The sequence below is a fragment of the Ahaetulla prasina genome, chromosome 4, assembly GCF_028640845.1.
Source record: "Ahaetulla prasina isolate Xishuangbanna chromosome 4, ASM2864084v1, whole genome shotgun sequence".
Classification (NCBI taxonomy): Eukaryota; Metazoa; Chordata; class Lepidosauria; order Squamata; family Colubridae; genus Ahaetulla; species Ahaetulla prasina.
In genome coordinates this window covers 138,958,158-138,975,843 of record NC_080542.1, presented here as the reverse complement: position 1 = coordinate 138,975,843, position 17,686 = coordinate 138,958,158, and the positions used below count along the sequence as shown (strand labels likewise).

At 45.5% G+C, this 17,686-nt stretch overlaps 1 protein-coding gene across 8 annotated transcripts in view; it reads left to right on the top strand.

The window, feature by feature from the left end:
- The window catches only part of RBM33 (RNA binding motif protein 33), a 131,340-nt gene that overhangs the window by 70,828 nt on the left and 42,826 nt on the right, over nucleotides 1-17,686 (top strand). For all 8 annotated transcript variants that reach the window (XM_058180395.1, XM_058180394.1, XM_058180397.1 and 5 more), the window contains one exon: nucleotides 7,887-8,531. In XM_058180395.1, the coding sequence (XP_058036378.1) occupies nucleotides 7,887-8,531 (645 nt within the window). The remainder of the gene's footprint in view (nucleotides 1-7,886; nucleotides 8,532-17,686) is intronic.

Here is a 17,686-nt window from a genome sequence, read left to right as displayed (position 1 = left end):
GTCTGAATTTTGATCACGGGGATGCTGCAACAGTTGTAAATGTGAGAAATGGTCATAAGTCCCTGTTTTTCAATACCATTGTAATCTTGAATGGTCACCAAATGAACTGTTGTAAATCGTATTTTTAATCATTCCCCCCTTCTGTTTATTTAATATAACATCTAAGGGCAATATTCTGGGGCCTCTGAGAGCCATTTCAGGGATCCTAAGACTGTATAATTTTGCTATAAATGTTAACCACTGAAATCTTTTCTGACTAATGGTTGCTTAGATTTTATATAGGCTATACAGTAACAATACCCGTTTGGGGAAATGGTCATCTTTTGCAGCAAAGCATTTAACCTTAGTGTTCTGTTTCCCTTCCCCCAATACTCCCAGCAAAGAGTCCGTCAGAGGCCTTCCTTTTTTTTCCCTTTTATTTACATAGATACATGTCCTGGCCACGTCTACCCACGGGCCTGCCAAGTTTCTGGAGATAACGAGGAAATTATAGATAAGGCCAGAATTACTCACGAATATATTCTTCCCTCCATGAATTAGCTTGCGCCAAATTCATTGCTTTGTCCGAGACAAAAAACCAGGAAGTCCCGCCTCCTATTTATAGTCTCTGCAGATGTCACTGCATGACAATTATGACTTGGCTTTGTCCCAACTCTTCCGCTGCTGCGCACGCCGATCAAGCCTTCGTAATCTTGCGTCCCTCCAAAACTGTTCTTGGGGCGTTGCCAAATCAGAAGAAGGCCCGGGAGAATCAGGCCTTGCCGGCCCCTCCCTTTGAGTGGGTGCCAGGGAGGGAGAGGGCTCAAGAGAAGCAGGGCTTGCCAGGTCTTCTCCTCATTTTCTGAATCATCCGAGTCCAGGAGTCTGGGTCCAGGAACCTGGGTCACAACACTATCCCTCACCGCAGGGCCCTTCCCCCGGGGCTGACGATCGGGATGCGGTCGGGCTGGGTTCTGCTCATGGAAGGCCTGCACCAGGTCAGGGGCATGAACGCCGGAGGCATCTACCCAGGAGAAATCAGTCCCGTATCCCTTCCACGCGATCAAATATTGGAAACGACCCTTTAGCCAGCGAGAGTCTCAGACGCTGTGGACTTCAGATTCCTCCGACCCGTCCTCGGCGACAGTGACGGGTGCTGTTGGGCACGAAGGGGACTCGGTGTGGCCTCAGGAACCAGAAGGGACCGTGAAAACGGGTGGATCCGCATGGATCGTGGCAGGTCAGTCGGTAGGCTACCGGGTTGATGACTGCCTCGACAGGGAACGGGCCGATGAATCGGTGGTCCAACTTCTTTACCGGCCGGTCGGACGGGAGGTGTTTGGTGGAGAGCCACACCCGGTCTCCAACTGCCAGCGGGGGCGTTGCCCGTCGGGAGCGGTCAGCAGACCGTTTGTAGTCCTCCTTTGCCCGATTCAGCTGCTGACGTACCAACTGTTGGACCGCATGCAATTCCGTCAGGAAGGTCTGCGTTTCGGGAACAGGAGAGTCCGGTGGTGCCAGAGGGAAGAGCCGCGGATGGTACCCCACATTGGCAAAGAACGGGGTCATCTGAGTAGAGGTGTGCTGAGAGTTGTTAAAAGCAAACTCCGCTAGAGACAGGTAGTCGGCCCAGTTGTCCTGTTGCTGGTTGATGAAGCAACGGAGATACTGTTCCAGTATACCGATGACCTTCTCTGTACCCCCGTCGGTCTCCGGATGGTGCGATGACGACAGACATACCTGCACCTCCAACGCGCCATCAGGCTCTTCCAGAAGCGGGCTGTGAACTGAACTCCAGCGGTCCGAAACCACCCTGTCCGGTAGACCATGGAGGCGGAAGATGTGCTGCAGAAAGAGACGGGCCGTCTTTGCGGCTGTGGGCAGTCCGCGGGATGGGATGAAGTGTGCCCTCTTGGTGAGCATGGCCACCACCACCAGCACCGTGGTGAACCCAGAGGACGGCGGCAGGTCTGTCAGGAAATCCATAGAGATCGCCCCAGGGTCTGTCGGGTGTCGGCAAGGGTTGGAGGAGCCGGGAGGGGCCCCGTGGCGGTCTTGGCTTGCCGGCACGGTACGCAGGATGTCACGAGGCATGTATATCATGCCGCACTGGGCCACCAAAAGGTGCGTGTCACCAGGTGGAGGGTCTTGAAGAACCCAAAATGTCCTGCTGCAGGGTTGTCGTGGCACTGGGTCATGACGAGGGCTCGGAGTGGTCCTGTGGGCACATATAATCGCCCCCGAAACTTGAGTAAGTCCTCCTCCAAGGTCCAAGGAGACGGGGCCCACCTCCGCCTCCTTTGCTGCGACCAGGCGTCCTGGCGCTGCGCCTCGCACCTGGGCCCGCAAGTCCACTGGCTCCGTGCTGCGCCAAGGCTTCTGCCGCAGCACTGTCCGTGGAGGAAGGGGGTCCTTGGCGCAGAGGTACTCTGGCTTATGGGACAGGGCATCCGCCTCGGTTGTGACCGCTGGGAATGTAGGTCACGCGAAGTTGAACCGGCAAAACAACGACCACCGGATCTGCCGCTGGTTTAACTTCCGAGCTGTGGTGAGGTGCTCGAGATTCCGATGGTCCGCTCGACCTCCACCTGATGTCGGGCCCTCCAGATGGTGTCGCCAAGCCTCGAATGCAGCCTTGATAGCCAGCAACTCTTTTCCCAGATAGTGTAGTTGCGCTCGGAAGGTTGAGTTTCCGGGAGTAGTAAGCGCAGGGAAAAAGTGTGCCACCATTCGTCGGAGCCTGTAGCAGCACCGCTCCCAGAGCCACATTGGACGCGTCCGTTTCCACCACAAAAGGCCGGAGCGGGTCGGGATGCCTCAGGACGGGTTCCGTGGCGAAGGCTTTCTTGAGGGCTGTGAATGCTTCTTGCTGCGGGGGACCCCACCGGAATGCAACCTTCTTCCTGAGGAGCTGGGTAAGTGGAGCTGTCAGTGTGGCGAAGCCCGGGATGAAGGTCCGGTAGTAGTTGGCGAAGCCCAGTAGGCGCTGAACATCCTTCACCCGACGAGGGGCTTCCCAGCTACACAAAGCTTCTACTTTACATGGGTCCATGGCTATGCCCTCGGGCGAGATGATATGCCCGAGGAATTCTATGGAAGTCCGGAAGAAGACGCATTTCTCCAGCTTCGCATTGAGTTGTTGCTCCATAGCGTTGCAGAACCAGACTGACGTGTCGAAGGTGGCTTTCCTGGACCGGGAGTAAATCAGGATGTCGTCGAGGTAGATAACCACGAACCGATCCAACATGTCTCGAACACGCTGCTCATGAAGTGCTGAAAAGCGGCGGGAGCATTGGTCAACCCAAATGGCATGACAGTGTATTCGTAGTGTCCGTATCGGTGCGAATGCCGTCTTCCATTCGCCTCCTTCTCGTATCCGCACCAGGTTGTAGGCCCCGGAGATCGAGCTTGGTGAAGATCGTGGCCTCCGCAACCTTTCCAGTAGCTCCGGGATGAGCGGCAGGGGTAGCGATTCCGCACCGTAATGGCGTTTAGCCGGCGGTAATCACAGCATAGGCGCAAGTCCCTGTCTTCTTCTTCACAAAGAGGACCGGGCCGAGAGGGACTTTGAAGGCGGATGAACCTCGGGCCAGGTTTTTGTCCAGGAAGTCCCTGAGGGCGCCAACTCGGCCCGACATGGAATACAGGCGTCCCACAGGCAGTGGTGCGTTGGGCAGAAGGTCCACGGGCAATCGAGGGGCCGATGCGGGGTAGTCGGTCCGCCTCCTTCTCGCTGAACACGTCGGCGAAGTCCGTCAGCTCAGGAGGCAAGGTGATGGCAGCGGTGGGGACGTTCTGGCGGCACAGGTGTGGCGGATGTGATCGACGCACTGCAGACTCGGGAAAGAGATGGCGTTCGCGACCAGGCCACCTGAGGATCGTGGGTCCGCCAGGCCAACCCAAGGACCAAGGGAAAATGAAGGTCCGCCGTGACATAAAACTGGATCGCCTCCTCATGGTCCCCAATAGCCAGGCGCAAAGGCTGGGTGGCGAATTTAATGGGGCCGGACACCAGTTCTCGCCCATCAATTGTCTCTACCGCATCGGAGGGTCCACCGGAACCACGGGACCGCAAACTGGGTCACAAAGGCCTGGTCCATAAAGTTTGTTGTGGCCCTGAGTCCACCAGCGCATGCGCCTGGAGCCCGTCCGACTGGTTCCCCAACCATATCCGTGTGTCCAGAATCAGATGCCGAGGGGCCCAGAGTCTACTTCCGCAACGCCCAGTGGGGCTTAGTACGTGCCCGACCTAGGGTTTCCCAGTCGGGCCTGCCCGCTTCCGATTGGTCACGCTGTGATTCGGGGACCGGCGTCGTGCCCCCGCTTTCTGGGGCAAGAAGCGGCGAAGTGGCGGGCTCCCCACAGTACAGGCACAATCCCCTTGGCGCCTCGGTTCCGCTCCTGGGCTGTTAGGCGAGGTCTGGCCGCCCCAACTCCATGGGCTCTTCCGCAGCGGTTACAAAACGTGGGCGACCCTGGGTGCTGGTGGTGCAGGAAGTGGGGGTGCAGATGTCGACGGAGGGTCCCGGGGTGCGACGGGACGGTCGCCGTTGCAGACGGGCATCGAGGCGGAGACAAAGGGCACCAAGTTGTCGAGGGTCCGCGCGCCCACGCGGGCCAGCTCGTCTTGCAATTCCTCTGAGAGTCCCTCCTGAACGCTGGCCCACCAGCGCTGCATCATTCCAGTCAGAGTCCTGGCACAAAAGACGAAATTGCGATGTACTCCTGCAGGGGCGTTTCCCTTGACGGAGTTCCTTAAGGCGCCTGGTTGCCGTCAGCATTGACGGGTCCTCATACATGGTGCGAGGTGCTGCCAAAACGCTGTTGGTCCGCCAGCAGGGGCTGTCCTGGAGCAAGAGGGCGTGGCCCATCGAGCAGCCGAGCCGGAAAGAAGGTTAATCACGAAGGCCACCTTAGCCCGGTCGTCTGGGAAATCCTCTGGCCTCATAGCCATGTAGAGCTGGCACTGTCCCAAGAAGGTCGGGAACATCTCAGGCTGCCCAGAAAACTTATCCGCACGGTTATCGGGCACTTGCGGCGAGGAGGAGGTGGGAGGATGGGGGCTGCAGGCACATTCCTGGCAGCAAGTTGGCCTGCCAAGTGAGCCACTTGCTGCTGGAGCTGTTGATTAGCCGCTGTAGCTGCTCTAACTGCTGCTGTACCTGCTGCTGATCCATCTTTGGTGGAAGATGTTTTAGTCAGGTCTTGGACAAAATGTTCTGTTTCCTTCCCCAAATACTCCCAGCAAAGAGTCCGTCAGAGGCCTTCCTTTTTTCCTTTTATTTACATAGATACATGTCCTGGCCACGTCTACCCACGGGCCTGCCAAGTTTCTGGAGATAACGAGGAAATTATAGATAAGGCCAGAATTACTCACGAATATATTCTTCCTCCATGAATTAGCTTGCGCCAAATTCATTGCTTTGTCCAAGACAAAAACCAGGAAGTCCGCCTCCTATTTATAGTCTCTGCAGATGTCACTGCATGACAATTATGACTTGGCTTTGTCCCAACTCTTCCGCTGCTGCGCACGTCGATCAAGCCTTCGTAATCTTGCGTCCCTCCAAAACTGTTCTTGGGGCGTTGCCAAATCAGAAGAAGGCCCGGGAGAATCAGGCCTTGCCGGCCCCTCCCTTTGAGTGGGTGCCAGGGAGGGAGAGGGCTCAAGAGAAGCAGGGCTTGCCAGGTCTTCTCCCTCATTTTCTGAATCATCCGAGTCCAGGAGTCTGGGTCCAGGAACCTGGGTCACAACACTTAGACTTATTTTTTATGCTGATAGGGTTAGGGTTATTTGGATCAGATACTTGGAGGCAATTGGGTGCTGCAAATCTAAAGATCTAAATTTTAGATTCAGGACCTACTGTGCCAGGGCTCTAAATTTCTGGGAATGATGCTTTGGGAAAATATAGTAACGGGCTAAAGGTCATGACCCCACTCAAGGGGACGATGCTCACCTCTGATTCTCAGCCAAGGGAGCTTGCATTGTCTGAGAAATGCTTCCATCCTTGTGGGGCCAGCATGAAAATACAGAACACAGTAACCTTTCCTGCCAAAGCGGTACCTATTTATCTATTCGCATTTGCATGCTTTTTAACTAAGCATGCAATTGCTAAGTTGGCAGGATCTGGGGCAAGATGATCGCAGCATGCAGCGCTTGGGTCTTGAACCCAGGCTGTTGGCTTTCCAGTTGACAAGCCCACCATCTTAACAGCTGAGCCACTCCAGTAAAAAGTAAATTTCTGCTCAGGGTGTTTAGTTATTTATTTATTCTAAAACAGTGTTGGAGCATCCCAAGTAGGCAAGAGAAATGGATGGAATGGTTAAGAATATGCAGGGTGGGAGAATTCGGTACAGGTAGTCTTCTACTCATGGCCACAGTTGGCACTAGAATTTCTGTTAAGCAAAGCAGTTTGTTAAGTCAGTTGCACCCAATTTTATGACCTTTTTTTGCCATGATTGTTAAGCAAATCACTGTAGTTAGTAAGTGAATCAGATAGTTGTTAAGTGAATCCAGGTTTTCCCCATTGACTTTGATGGCTAGGAAGGTTGCAAATGTCAATCCCATGACTCCAGGATGCCTTCGTAAATGCATGCCAGTTGCCAAGTGCCCTACTTCTGATCATGGGGATACTGCGGTGGTTGTAAGTGTTTGGAGGTATTGTAACTTTGAAAGGTAACTACACAAAATTAAGGATTATTTCTAATAAGCAGTGAACCTTTAAGATTTTTACATAAGCTAGAAAAGAATAGTCACAATTTCAGTTAGTGATTATTACATTAATTCTATTAATATTATGGTATCACATTCTTCTCAGTTGTTGTTGTTTTCCATTTTCTTGTAACTGCTTTCAGAACACACAGTTTCCTTAACAATATTTGTATCCTCAATATTCTTTAATGGAAATGTTATATAGATAATAAATCTAAGCAGCTAAATCTATTATCAAAGAATAGTAAATTTATTGTACATTGTAGATGGTTTGTAGCTTTCTGTCGGAGTAAAGACTGCTGTTATGTTTGATAAGCAGCAGTTCACATTATTAAAGTATGTTGAAGCTGCAAATTAAAAAACAACAACAAAAAATTTTTTTACTGTTAATTTCCCAGCAGCTTTGAATAAGGATGTATATATCCTGCTGGAGTTTTAAGACTGCTGGAGAGATTATTTGGCACACAAAGGCTGCAATACTTTCTAAAAAGCTTAAGGCTGGAATATTAAAGCCATTCCTGATATTCCATTAATATTCCAACATTGCATTTGGCAACATTTTAATTCTGAAGAGAGTGCATGAGTTCAAGGTCAGAGAGATTGACTTGCGCTGTTCATTATAACCAATTATTGTGTGACAAATGAGTTTCAGATCAGGCTGAAAATTCTGTAAGAAAAATCAATAGTTCTAATCAGGGCCTTTCAGGTCATTTACCATCCTACCTTTTGTTAGTTTGTCAGAAAAGAGCAAGATAAAACCTGTGTGACACAGTGGGCTGCCTCTTATTGTTACTGCTCCCATTTGAAACAATATTTGAGTTCTTGAATTATATTAATAGTTTAATTAGTTTCAGCAACTTCTAAATGAGTTCCGATTTAGAAGGCTTCAGTTTCAGCTTTCTGATTTTACTGTATTTAAAAAATCCAAAGTAGAGTAGTGTGTGTGTGTGTGTGTGTGTGTGTGTGTGTGTGTATATATATATATATGCCTCCACGTTACTTGTTTGATTAATTGCTCATAAGCTTTTGTTAGCAGTTTTTGTCATTAAAGACAGGGCATTTCAGTTAATTTAAGAATACCGCTGGGAAAACGTGCCATCTTTTTAACAAGTGTCACCTTTTTTGGGGGAGGGGAAGGGGCAAAGTTGGATTATTATTTTTTTACCATGCGTAAGTTTCTTTTGTGGCTATCCTGCAGTTTCCCGATGAAGATGAAGAAACCAGACAGTACCGTTTGAAGATTGAAGAACAGAAACGCCTGAGAGAAGAGATCTTGAAACAAAAGGAGCTCAGACGGCAGCTTCAAGCTGGGGCCCGAAAAAGAGAATTGCTGGAAAGGCTGGCGCAGCAGCAGCAGCAACCACAAGGCTCTGCAGGCCAACAGGAGGAGGAAGACTCTTCACAGCTGCCTACCAATGGAAGCCCATCGCTTTGTCTTCCTGGTGCACAGTCCCGCCAAAATGTGAAATATAGACTAATGGTTAAAAAACAAGAGCCAGTCATTCCAGGTTTCCCGACTGTTCTCCCTAAGCCTGCAAATGCTCTCCAGGCTGGAGACGGCGCACAGTTTCAAGGACAGCAAATAAAAACCGTAAAGCAACTACGGCAGACTAGGACAGTGCCTGAAAACGAGCTCCAGCCATCCTACAAAGCTTTGCAAGTGACGTCTCCTGCCGCTGCGCAAGTGAACCTGCCCCCAATTAGTCGGGTGGCTTTGTTGCAAGGCCAGCCTCAGGAGGTGAAGCCTGGGATGAAAAGAACTGTCATGCAGCGGGCAAACAGCGGGAGTGGCGATGGGCCCCACATCGGCACCAAAGTCAGGGTGATAAAATTATCAGGAGGGGTAAGTTACCAGGCATGTCCCTCTTACTGTTGTGATCTGTCCTGTCAGGGTCCTTCTCACAAGCTCAGAGCTAGAATAGTCTAAGCCAGGTGTCTCCAACCTTGGTAACTTTAAGTCTGGAGGACTCCAACTCCCAGAATTCCAGCTTTGCTGGCTGGGGAATTCTGAGAGTTGAAGTCCGCCAGGCTTAAAGTTGCCAAGGTTGGAGACACCTGTTCTAGCCAACACCCATGTGTAGCTTTTCCCCAACTAACTTTGAGGGGAAAGCTAGGCACACAGATATATGTCACTAATGACACGACTCTCTCCCCTGCACATAATAGTATAGGTGGAGATTAACCTTCATTATGATTTTAAACGGCCACATTTGAACTGATGGAGCTACAACATGCAGGCTAAATGTTAAGTAGTGTAAAATTACACTCAGGGTGATTATTTAGTAGAAATAGTGAACATTTGATATTTAACTGGAATTACAAAAGAAAGCAGCAGTGAATATTAGTATATAAGTAACTGCATATGGTTGAAGTCCAGAAGAGCAATACTTTCTTCTTTTTTTTCCGCTCCTTTAGCAAAATAAACATGCTCACCCCCTAGAGGTAAAAAAGCTTAGAACTCTAGACTTAAGATATACTGTACTTTCCATTAAATGTATATTGTATTATTTTTACACCAGGAAATAGCAATAGCACTTACACTTATATACCGCTTCACAGTGCTTTCCAGCCCTCTAAGTGGTTTAGAGTCAGGCTGTGGCTCCCAACAATCTAAATCAGTGATAGTCAACCTGGTCCCTACCGCCGTTCCAGCTTTCATGGTGGGTGGTAGGGGTTTTGTCTGATACTGAAGCACTTTCCTTTTTTTCAATTTAATTGACTTTTAAAAAAAATTTCATAGCATTATTTAAAAACATTTTCATTGGGTTTTCATAAAATTCCCTGTGACAATTTAAATTTCTGAAAATATATTATTTGTATCGCCCACGCATAAGTTTAGTTCACGTTACGTAAGTGAAACTAAAGGGCGCTACAGTGCGACTACAAACAAAAGAGCCTCGTCCCAGAATAGCTCATGCATCTCCCCCCAAAACGGTGGGTGGTTGGAAAATTTTACTACTAACAGAGATACAAAAGTGGGCGATAGGTATAAAAAGGTTGACTACCCCTTACTGACCTCGGAAGGCTGGAAGGCTGAGTCAACCTTGAGCCTGGTGAGATTCAGTCTGCCAAGCTGCTGGCAGCTGGTGATCAGCAGAAGTAGCCTGCAGTACTGCACTCTAACCACTGTGCCACCGCGGCTCATGTGACATAACAGAGGTCCCCTGGGCTGCAGCCCACTATCATGCCACAGCCTGTTCAGAACTGGGATGTGGAAGTGGTGGATGAGCGTACATGTGTACGCAACTCTACTTGCATGCACAGCGGGAGAGCGCACACCGCTCCATTTGTGGAAGTGGCGGGTGCGCATGCCCACTACTTGTGCAAAGGGAATGGTGTGTGCTGGCCTGATGCTTGTGCAGAACCATCTCCTCTTCCCTCCCCCCACCCAAAGCCTGAACGGTTGGAGACTGCTGTGATATAAATCAACCAACGGTTGGAGAGAGCATAGTAAGCAAAAATAGTTTATATATACGGATGTTGCATGGAGACACTTTGGAGCTGGAAAAAAACAGGTGATCATGTTTCTGATTAAAAAGTGCAATTGGTCTTCTGGAATGTATACATATAAAAGTGTGCAAGACCAAGCTGAAAAGAGGGTAAGTTTTCCTAAATGCATCCAGTGACATAGATCATATAAATAGAAGCTTTTTTTCCTTGGCTCATAATATTAGAATTCAAAGTTATTCATTGAAATTTAAATGTAGAAGATTCAAGACCCAGGGAAAGAAATATATATATTTTTTTCATTCTGAAATTGGAGAATTTGCTGCCAGTAATTAAAGTAATAGCAGCCCATTTAAAAATGAGCTCCAGAGATTCGTCTGAGATTAGGTTATCAGTGAGTGCTGATATTGATGGTTGTTTAAAAGCTGGGAAATAGTAATGGGAAGGGACATCATTATCATTACTACATACACAACAATATGAAATCACAATTGCCATTTTTAGCTGGTATTATGCTTTGTGCACATTAAGTATTTCTCAAGAACCTAGGATGTCATAATATAGCTGCAGATCCCAGCAGTGCAGTGTTTTGTAACTGGCAGATAGAAATTTTGTCAATGTGCATATTTTCTAAATGCCATCCAGGATTTTTGATATAGCGGCCAAGGTACCGATAACCACTGGGACCATCATGGCAGGTTTATCCTACAATCTTTCAGTTTCCATTTTCATATCTAATACGTTGTATTTATTATTATTATTTACATGTATACGCCGTCCAACTTCCAGCCAATGCTGGGTAATTTACCAATGATTTAAACAAAAAAACAAAAAAAACAAAGACAAGACAGGAAAAAAAAAGATAGAGATGACAGAATAGCAAACAGGGAAGAAATGAAAGAGAATGGCCTAAATTAAGAGATGCCAGCCCTCCCCACCAGGATAAAGAGCTGGGTCTTTAGGCCCCTTCGAAATGTCAGGATGGTGGGAAGAGGTCATTCAGATCTCCAAGGAACCTTATTCCATAAGATAGGTGCTGCAATAGAAAAATGCCCTCTTGGGTCCCTGCAGGTGGCATTCCTTAAATCATTAAGGATTGCCACCTGCAGGGTGTTATATCATTAAGTGTTAAATTTGTACCCTATGACCATCATTTGTGTTGTAAGTGTTGTACCTTGATGAAGGTATCTTTTCTTTTATGTACACTGAGAGCATATGCACCAAGACAAATTCCTTGTGTGTCCAATCACACTTGGCCAATAAAGAATTCTATTATATGAAGGAACCAGGAGCATGCCAACCTTGCCAGTTCATATTGACTGGGCAGATACTATGAAAGATAGGTAGCTCTTCAAGTAACTAAGCCCTATGCCTATTTACATAGTCCAAGTATATGAGCTTGCCAAACGCATCTATTTGGCCACTGGATAGTTGGGCTATTTTTACATTCTAATCTCTTACTCTAGTTTAACCATTTTATATTCAGGTTATATCAATCATTAGAAAACTTTCAAATTACTTTAAACTTAATTATACACTTGAAAATACTATTATGTCATTTGTTATCCCCCCCGTTAAGTACACATTTAAACATATGTTCATTACACATGCTCAACTTCAGTTGGAAGGGAAACCAGTTGATCCCTTCTGATCTTTTTCAAAGGCCATCGTTAATTTTTAAAACTACATAATAGTCTTGTTTACTGTTATTCACCACAATATTCAGAAAACTCCCCCTTTTTAGTGCTGTCACAAACCTGTGTCTTGACATTTTGGGTGGTGGTGGGTGGGAATGGCTTTTTGCCTCTGAACTACAGTGTGTGTTTATACTTTGGTCTCTCTTGCAGAAAACAGGAAGAAACCCGCTTTGGATAGTTCCACCACTGACTGCAATTCAGAAATTAGAAAATGGGAAGAAGTGATCAATTGTACTTCTTCCTCCTAAAATTAAATGTAGTATAATTGCAAATCTCTTATCTACATAAGAATATTGGTGCCACTAGGTAAAATGGTAACCTGTTGCCACTTAAATATGGCAGCAGACTCTCCATATATACCAGAGGTGGGTTCCAAATTTTTTTTACTACCGGTTCTGTGGGTGTGGCTTATTTGGTGGGTGTGGCTTGGTGGTCAAGTGACTGAGTGGGTGTGGCCAACTTGAAGTCACTTAGGGCAAGGTGGGGCGGCACCTTGCTGTGAGTAACATCAAGTTGGCCACACCCACTCAGTCACATGACCAATGCTGCAGAGACAGGGCGATTTCTCCTGGGGGACAGCCAGAGCTTCGCCGCCTCCTCTTTTTCTCAGAGGAGCTGCCTCCAAGTCCTTGCGAAGGGACACACACACACACACACACACACACACACACCAAAACACAATATACTCATACACAATGTAAAAGCAGCTGCACTTCACTCAAAATGGTCCCTGCAACAAGCAGGAACCTCACAGAGCCACAGAAAGCTCAAAAACCAACTTTCACACTTTACACACACACAACACAACAGACTCACACACAATGTAAAAGCAGCTGCACTTCACCCAAAATGGCCCCTGCAACAAGCAGGAACCTCACACAGCCACAGAAAGCTCAAAAACCAACTTTCACACTTTACATACATACAACACAACTGACTTAAACACACACACACACACAAAACGCCACATACAGCTTTGTGAGATTCTGTGTGTTTGTATAGTTAGAGTAATACACTACAGAAACACACCAAATCTCAGAAAGCTGCACAAATATTTTATTATTTTATTTTATTTATATTTTTTAGATTAGGTATCTCCAACCTTAGTAACTTTAAGGTTTGTGGACTTCAATTCCCAGAATTCCTCAGCCAGCAAAGGCACTGAGGAGATGGATTGCAGGCAGGCAGGCAGCCAGATTCAGTTGTACCTGATGCAACTGATTGCAGAAGCCAAAGGAAAGCGAGCCCAAAAGGAGCAGTAATTATGTAAGTAAGGAGGGGGGATTGGGTGGGCTAGAGGAAAAAAAAAGGTTTTAAAAGGCTCCTCTGACGATTCCAGTTGAAGTTGCCTAATTGCAGCCCAGAACCTCTTAACTCAGCTGGGAACGCCAGAGGAGCCTTTTAAAACCTTTTGTTTTAACAACCTCTTCAGCTGAAGAGGTTGTTTTAAAAAAAACAACTTTTAAAGGGTTCTGATGATCCCTGCTCAGCCGCGCGATCATCAGAGGTTTTTTTTTAACTTTTAAAAGCCATTTTTTGGCTGAAGAAAAGATGCTTTTAAAAGTAAAAAAAAACAAACCTCTGATGATTGGGGAACTGGTTCAGGGGCGTGGCCAGCCAGCCATTACTACCAGTTCTCTGAACGCCAGCAGATTTTTACTACCAGCTCTCCAGAACCGGAGCGAACCAGGAACAACCCACCACTGATATATACCCCCAACATCCCTGTATCTTGGGGCTTGGGTTCTGCAAGATACACATATCTGGTCATTTTCTATCTCTGCTTTAAAAAAATAGCTTTACATTAAAAATGTAATCGATTTTAAACAGAAGGGAAAATTTTTCCCTTCCTCTTATTTTCCAGGTATAAGAATAGCAAGACTTTTTTAAAAGAGAAATTTTGTTGTACATAGTTACTAATGTGCAATACATGCATACAGACACATAAATTTTCATATTCTGGGCCTAGATTTTTCAAGTACTCCAAAAAGAGCTTTCCTTCATGAAAGTATATAACTAGAGATTCTCCGTCCTATGTATTCTTCTCTTACGCAATTGCAACTATATATTATTCTGTCAAAAATCTTCAGCCTGAACTGCATATAAACAGTACCAGAGGGTGTCCCAAAGTGGCTTTTTTTCCAAAAGGCAATTGAACTTTCTTATGTTTTGTTTTTTAAAAAATTTCACTTCTCTTCCAAGAAGCTTCTTCAGTTCTAACTAACTGGTAGGGAATGGAAGAATTTATATTCTTTGCTGTAATCCAGTCATTACCATTCTGAGGGTTGGTAATTAGCTCTCTGAGAGTTGTCACTTGGGGGTTTATCTGTATCCTCAGAGTCACCTAAACGAGAGTGTAAACGGACGTGGAACCTTCTTGGAATTGCTGAAAGAACTGCATTGTAAACAGGAGATAGGTGGTGACACTTCTCTCCTCCTCTGTTGAGGGAGGGTTGTTCAATTTTGACATAGATGGGCTCTTTCACTCCTGTTTCAAACCATTGATCCTCTTTGTCCAAAATGTGAACTTTGCTGTCTTCAAAAGAGTGACCCTTGTCTTTCAGATACAGATGGACTCCTGAATCCTGTCATGAGTTTGTTCTCCTATGTTGTGCCATGGGTTTGTGAAGTGGTTGTTTTGTTTCCCCAATACACAGGTTTGTGCATAAGTCACTGCACTGCATTGCATATACCACATTGCTCTGTTTGTGTCAGGGTATTTTTCCCTTTAGGGAAAACTGTCTTAATATATTCCTGGGTTTAAAGTGTGCATGTATGTTGTGTTGAAAATCATCAGCAAAATGGGGAAAGAGAAAGAGAAAGAACAGAAGCCTTCAGAATTTATGACTACTCTATTTGGGCCTTCATCAAGTCCACAAAAAGATCCAGGAGGACCTCCTCCGTAACAGAAAAAGAATAGAACAACAAATGGAGCAACATCATTCCATAAGTTACAGGAATATTGGAAAAGCTTAAGAGGATTTTCAGCCAATGCAACTTACATGTACATTACAAAGCCCAAGAATACATTAAGACAGTAGCTTGTTCACCCCAAAACATCTAGACACAAACAGAGCAATGTGATATATGTGGTACAATGCAGTGAGATATGTAACCTGTACATTGGGGAAACAAAACAACCACTTCACAAACGCATGGCACAACATAGGAGAACAAACTCATAAGGACAGGATTCAGTAGTCCATCTGCATCTGAAAGGCAAAGGTCACTCTTTTGAAGACAGCCAAGTTCACATTCTGGGCAGAGAGGAGCACTGGTTTGAAAGAGGAGACAATGTGGCTATCTATATTACTATTTATGGTTAACATATTTTATGATTATGATCGTGATTTATCACTTGTTCCTTGCATGTATACTGAGAGCTTATGCATTGCAGACAAATTCCTTGTGTGTCCAATCAGACTTGTCCAATAAAGAATTCTATTCTATATCAAAATTGAACAGCCTTCCCTCAACAGAGAGAGAGAGAGAGAGGGATATGATATCATGTATCTCCTGTTTACAATGTCATCCTTTCAGTGGTCCTTAAAAAGGTTCCACATCCGTTTGCACTTCAGGTGACTCTGAGCATACAGATAAACCCTAAGTGGTCTCAACAACCAACCCTCAAGAGTGCTAATGACCAAAAGACTGCAAAGAATATAAACCCTTCGATTTCCCACCAATCTGTTAGAACTGAAAAAGTGAAGCATTTTCAAAGGAGAAAAAGAAAACCAAGAAAGCCCAATTGCTTTTTGGGAAAAGCACCTTTGCGATAACTGTGGCTTGGATGATGGAAAATCCCCATAATGGTACCAGAGGGTGAAACAAAGGTTATAGATGATTTGATAAAGGTGAAATGCAGTACAGCTATGGATCTTGTAAATCATACTAAAGTAAAGACATAAAGATTTCTACTATTCAGTTCTCTTTGCACAATAAGCATGCTTCCAGTTATTTTTGGCAAGGAATGCCAAGTTCCTGCGGAAGAGATTACAGGTAGTCCCAATGATCACAATGGGGACAAGAATTTCCATTAAGTAAGTGAGATGGTTGTTAAATGAGTCACACCCAATTTTATGACCTTTTCTGGCATTTTTGTTAAATGAATCAATGGGGTTGTTAAGTGAATCACATATTTGTTAAGTGAATCAGTTTCCCCATTGACAGAAGCCAGCTGGAAAGATCACAAATGGCAATCAGGTAACCCTGGGACATTGCAACTGTAGTAAGTGGATTTTGGTTGCCAAGTGCCCAAATTTTGATCATGTGAATAAAGGAAATGCAACAGTTGTAAGTTTGAGGACTGGCTACAAGCCACTTCCTTCAGTGCCACTGTAAGTTTGAACAATTGCTAAACCAATTGTTGTAAATTGAGGACTGCCTATATTCAAAAGCTTTCTGGGGAAGGTGATATAACCATAGTATTCTTTTAATGACAAGTTCTATGCAGTTGTATATGACATTACTTTGTAATTCTTTCTAAATGTCAGATACCCTGTGTTTACTTGTAAACCTACAACTAACTCAAGTAAGTAATTAACTCATTTATTTTAGGAGTCATATTTTCTTCGAAAAAGAATTTCCATAGTCTTTTACAATTTTGTAATTAATACCTGCAATGAGATTGATAGGATTTTGGCTATAGAAATTACTCAAAATGAATCAAATCCCCACTGAGTTCACCTTAATATAGGAGCTGTTCTGCAGGTAAGTAAGAAGACACTGAGGTCATGGAATCTCTCTTTTTGCATTTTATCACCAAAAGATCGGCATTTAATGAACGATGGATAAAATAGATGAAAATTGTTCCAGCAGAATTTCTCACTGCTAAAGAAACCAACTGACTTTAAGTTGCTGATTGATAGGTCTTATTCCCAATAGGACCTACAGTATTTTGGGAAGAACGTCATCTTTCCAGCAAATCTTCTGGTTCTAGTCTTTACGCTTGTAGAACTGTTGTGTACTGAGAGTAGGATATTCTCCTTTCAAATGGAGCAGGAATATTTTGCAGCTCAGAAGGCTATTATAGTCAGTCTGAAATTCTGTTCCTGATTTTGACAGACCTGTTTTCTTCATAGCCTTTTGGATTGTGTCCCAAAGGTGTGGGGTGATTGTTGTTTTTTCCTTCTCTGAAAGGCAACTGAGCTTTCTTGGCGTTTTCTTTGAAAATGTTTCGCTTCTCATCCAAGAAGCTTCTTCATTTTGTAACTTCAGAAACATTTTCAAAGAAAACGCCAAGAAAGCTCACTTGCCTTTTGGAGAGGAAAAAACAATAACTGTGGAACAACCATGACGTGGATGATTGAGAATCTCCATACATCTTTTGCGCATCATTCTGGAAATGAAAGGGGAAAAGCATCTTGCTACCAGGAGGTTAGCTCACATTGGCAGCAATTCTTATAATAAATGCATCTTTTCCTGAGATTCTGCAGCTGCCTTCCACAACTGCTCTGCACTTGTAGAAAAAGGTAGGGTTATTGAAGAAAATTATAACCACGTATAAAGGTAAAGGTAAAGGTTCCACTTGCACATATGTGCTAGTTGTTCCCGACTCTAGGGGGCAGTGCTCATCTCTGTTTCAAACTCAAAACTCACTGTCCGAAGACGTCTCCGTGGTCATGTGGCTGGCATAACTCAACGCCAAAGGCACACAGAACGCTGTTGCCTTCCCACCAAAGGTGGTCCCTATTTTTCTACTTGCATTTTTTACATGCTTTCGAATTTCTAGGTTGGCAGAAGCTGAGACAAGTAGCGGGAGCTCACCCCATTACGCGGCACTAGGGATTCAAACCGCTGAACTGCCAACTGCCAAGCGTCTTAGCCACTGAGCCACCGTGTCCCTTTTTTGAAA